This window comes from Tupaia chinensis, unplaced genomic scaffold (assembly GCF_000334495.1).
Source record: "Tupaia chinensis unplaced genomic scaffold, TupChi_1.0 Scaffold000146_1, whole genome shotgun sequence".
NCBI lineage: Eukaryota > Metazoa > Chordata > Mammalia > Scandentia > Tupaiidae > Tupaia > Tupaia belangeri.
Window position 1 is genome coordinate 17479005 of NW_006159616.1, and position 4453 is coordinate 17483457.

A 4453-nucleotide genomic window follows, 5' to 3' on the forward strand; every position below is an offset into this window, starting at 1 on the left:
TAGCGAGGTCTCCTGCCAGGTGTCGCAGCCGGCGGCGGAGCGGAGGCCCAAGGCCGCGGTCCCCAGCCCGATCCCCAGCCCGGTCCCTAGCCCGGTCCCCAGCCCGACCTCGGCTGAAGACACAGCTACATGTTGCCAGGCGAATGTGTCTTTCCCGCCCGTGAGGCAGCTGGGCCCGGGCCGCGCGTTGCTGCTGCTGCCGGTCGAGCAGGTGGGTCACCGCGATCACCTGGGGGGCGGAGAGGGGTGGAGAAGTAGCTCCCAGGGGGTTACAGTCTGGAGGAGACTTTCTTCCCCCTCAGTCTATTGGACTGCGCGTCCTTCCTGTTGCATGGTAACAAGGTACCCTGCTAAGGGGTCTCTAGGCCTTCAGAGCTGGAAGGGACTTTAATAGTAAAAATAATAATAGGTCGCATTTGCTGGGCGCTTAGAAGTGTCAGGGTCTAAGTGTTAAAAAAACTCATACTCCAGATCCCTGTGGAGTGACTGCCATCACATTGGTATGTTTGCAGACAGAGATAGGAAGATGTAATTTGCCGGAAGTTCCATGGTAGAGGTAGAGCTAGGAGTCAAACTTAGGCACCTCTATTGCAGGATCCCTGTTATTCGCCTGGACCCTGGTCTGGGGATTTTCCCCTTTGACTGAAGGGAGATGAAAGCCCAGGAAGGAGGAAGAGCTGGCAGTCTGTGGGCCTAAGGGACAGGAGAACCCAGTTCATGGGACCCCCTTGTTTTTCGTGTGTTCACCAAGCCATCTGTAACTGCCATGGGCTATGATTTTTAGGCTGGAAATATGTGTGATGGTCACCTAGTGCAGTGGAATATATGGCTTAGAAGTTGGCTGCCCTTTGATATTTGAATAGTGAGTTAAGATTTTAGAATTTTTTAATTAGTAACTGGATCTGTGAGTTATTTCTTTCCTTTTTGTTTCCCTCTAGTGTTTTACTTTTAGCGGGATCTGTCGAGTGACTTGCCTCTATGGCCAGGTGCAGGTGTTTGGTTTTACCATCAGCCAAGGTCAGCCTGCCCAAGAGGTCTACTCCGTGTACACGCAGTCTTTCCTGACTATCCATGCTGTTCATTATTCAATGCCAGAGAAAAGCAGGAAGGCCATCAAAAGGGAAGCACGGACTTTGCTCAGATCTCATCTTAATCTAGGTAATGAAAAGAACTGGGTACTTGACTGGGACGCTACTGTGCTGAGGCCAGTGCTTTCTGGGTGTTGACTGGTCAAAACAGTGTGCTAAGCACTTTTCTGCCTCTACTTAAGCCCTCAGAGAGTCGTGAGAATGAAAGTACTATTGTTTTCACCATTTTACAGATGAGAAAAATAGTCTGGAGCCACAAAACTAGCATGTGGCCACCTACGTTGACTTTTCCACTCACCTGTGTTCCTGTGATGGCCTCCTGAAAAGACTGTCAAATATAATTTGACTTGGGGGCCAGCAGTTAGCGTAATGGCTATGTCACTGGACTCCCATGTAGTCGACCGCGGGTCAAGTCCTGGACCCAGTGGCTTAAACTCAACGCCGGGCGCGTGTGTGTGCGTGCCCAAGATCCCAAGAGGAGAAGGGATTGCAGCGTGGCCATCCTCCCCTCCACCCCCCTGGGGGGTGATTTCTCGCTTTCTGTCTCTCTGTCTCTCTCTGTCTGGGGAGCACACACGCCCTATAGCAAAAACCTCTTCAAAAATAAATAGCTTCTCTTCCTTTCTCCGCCATCGTGGTGTGAGTGGTCCCCTCGGCTCTTCACCATGTCTTCTCACAAGACTTTCAGAATCAAGCGGTTTCTGGCCAAAAAACAGAAATAAAATTGTCCTATTCCCCAGTGGATTAGAATGAAAACTGGTAATAAAATCAGGTACAACTCCAAAAGGAGACACTGGAGAAGAACCAAACTGGGTCAATGAGGAACTGGACAGGATACGGGCCACATATTTATGCTGTACCAAGGTCACTATGGTCTTGCCACATCAAGCTGAAAATGGTCACCATTGACTGGACACTTGTGTTTATTGGGAAAAAAACGATCCTTCACCTTGTCTCTAAGTTCTGCATTGGTAGGTTGGTTCAGTAATAAATATGTGAGACCTTTAAAATATACATATATACATATATATATAATTTGACTTAAAAAGATGACAGTTTAGTTGAGATGGCAGTCCTAAAGAGCACTGAATTTAGTGGTGTTATTATTCCTGTAGTTTATGTTTTTCTCTTTACAGAGGACAGACGTTGGTCAATGAAGCATTTTTCTCCTCTGTGCTCCATCGTACTGCTGGAACACCTGAAAACCTCCACCGTAAACTTCATAATCAGCTACCCAGGTTTATCCTACATTTTCATGCAAGAGGTAGAAACCATTTTTCTTTTCCTTTTTTATTTTTTTTATAAAGAATTACTATTATAGGGCACGTGGGCTCATGAGAGAGAGAGAGAAAGGGAAAGTGAGAAAAGAAAGCCCCTTGGTCAGTAACTCAAACTGTGGTTGGCCATGTAGGAGTCCAGTGCCTAAAACACCATGCAACCTGCTGGCCCAAAACCAGTTTTCTTTCTTTTTTCTTTTTCTCTTTCTTTTCTTTTCTTTTTCTTTTTTTTTTTTTTTTTTTTACCATAGATTTGGGAACTTGCCTGAGAGAGACTGAGACACTGAGAGGGAAAGTGAGAAATCACCCTGTGGCATCCCTTCTCCTTCATTCTCCTGGGATTCTGGGCATCGCAAGCACATGCCTGGCATGATTTTGAAGCTGCCAGGTCCAAGCCTTGAACTGTAGTATGTCATATGGGAGTCCAGTGCCTTAACCATCATGCTACCTACTAGCCTTAAAACCAGTTTTTGTTCAGTTTTGCTCATTACTTGCACCAAACCGTCATATCAAATGACCGTGGGAAGCTCTCTCAAGATCATTTTGTATGTGCTATTAGTGTTGCATGTCATATAGAATGAAATACACGTACACAGTTAGAAAATAGTCACTGTCGGGGCCAGCAGGTGGCGTGGTGGTTAAGGGCGCGAGACTCCCACATGGCTGACTGCTGTTTGAGTCTCGGACCTGGTGGCTTGCTTTCTTACTTTCCCTTCTCTCTCTTTCTCACTCTGTCCCTCTTTGGTCAAATTAAAATAAATAAAGTTAAATGAGATAATTCTTTATTTTTTAAATTATTTTATTTCATTTTATTTATTCATTCATTTATTTTCATTTGACCAGAGAGAGAGGGAAAGTGAGAAAGCAAGCCACCAGGTCTGGGACTTGAACCATGGTCGGCCATGTGTGAGTGTCTAGCACCCCAACCAGCATGCCACCTGTTGGTCCCCTCAATAAGATAATTCTTAAAAAAAAAAAAAAAGTCACTGTAAGGCCAGCCAATAGCATTGTGATTAAGGTGACTGGATCCCACATGACTGACTATGTAGCCAAGTCCCAGACCTGGCAGCTTGAAACCATGTTGCACACATGCCTATAATCCCAAAAGGAGAAATGGAGGAGAAGGGATTGTGGTGTGAACATCCCTTTGGTGGGTGATTTCTTTTCCTCTGTCTCTCCTATAAGCACATAGCCGTATAGCAAAAAACTACCAAAAAAAAAAAAAAAAAAACCCAGCAAGATCTGGACAAGAGGGCTTTCAGTAGCTTTCTTGGGATGGGAAGGGTGATTGGAATTAGGTTAAGAGCCTGGGAAGAGAGGAACTTCATGGTTTGATAGGAAAGGATTGTGCATTTATTGAGGTCAGCTATAACAGAAAAGAAACTAAGCAGTAGTTAGAGGGTTAAGTGTGATAAGATGGATGTAAAAAAGCAACATGCTGAGCACAACAGATAGGAATGATCCAGAGGAGGGGGGTACTGGGGGTGCAATGGAGAGAGGAAAGCATGGCTGGACCTATGTCAGCAAGTGGACCACGAGGGGTGGGTTTGGTGTCCAGGTGGCCTTTGGAGCACAGGTTCATTCAGTAACCAGAGGAAATGCTCAGGAGAAGGCCAGAGGTAATTCGAATTTCTGATTGTTTCCTGATAACCTGGGAGATGAAACCAAGGTCCTACCTGAGTTGGGGAGCAGACAGGTAAGGGCTGGAGGTTTGAAGTGAGAGGGGAGAGACGAAATACTAGCAGGGCAATGAATGAACTATTGTGATTACATTTTATTTTGTTTTAGGTTTGCTATAGGGTAGATGTGCTTGCCAGAGAAAAAGTGAGTAAGCGAGATAGAGAGAAAAGGAAAGCAAGAAAGCACCCTTAAGGGGGAATGGGCACTTCCAGTCCCTTTTCCTCCATTCTCTTGGGATTTTGGGCATGCGTGCACATGTGCCTGACATGTTTTCGAGCCGCTGGGTCCAGCTAGGACAGCACAGTGAGCCATGTGGGATCCAACTACCTTAACCTTTATGCCTCCTGCTGGCGCATATTGTGATTATACTTTAATCTACTTTTTTTTTAATCTACTTTTTTTTTTTTT

General features: G+C 45.7%; 1 protein-coding gene across 1 annotated transcript in view; it reads left to right on the top strand.

Moving 5' to 3' along the window:
• NOL9 (nucleolar protein 9) overlaps positions 1-4453 on the top strand; it is a gene marked incomplete in the record, with an annotated part of 36089 nt that overhangs the window by 226 nt on the left and 31410 nt on the right. The window contains 3 exon segments of the mRNA XM_014586599.2: positions 12-211; positions 939-1158; positions 2225-2352. Of these exon segments, the coding sequence (XP_014442085.1) occupies positions 12-211; positions 939-1158; positions 2225-2352 (548 nt within the window).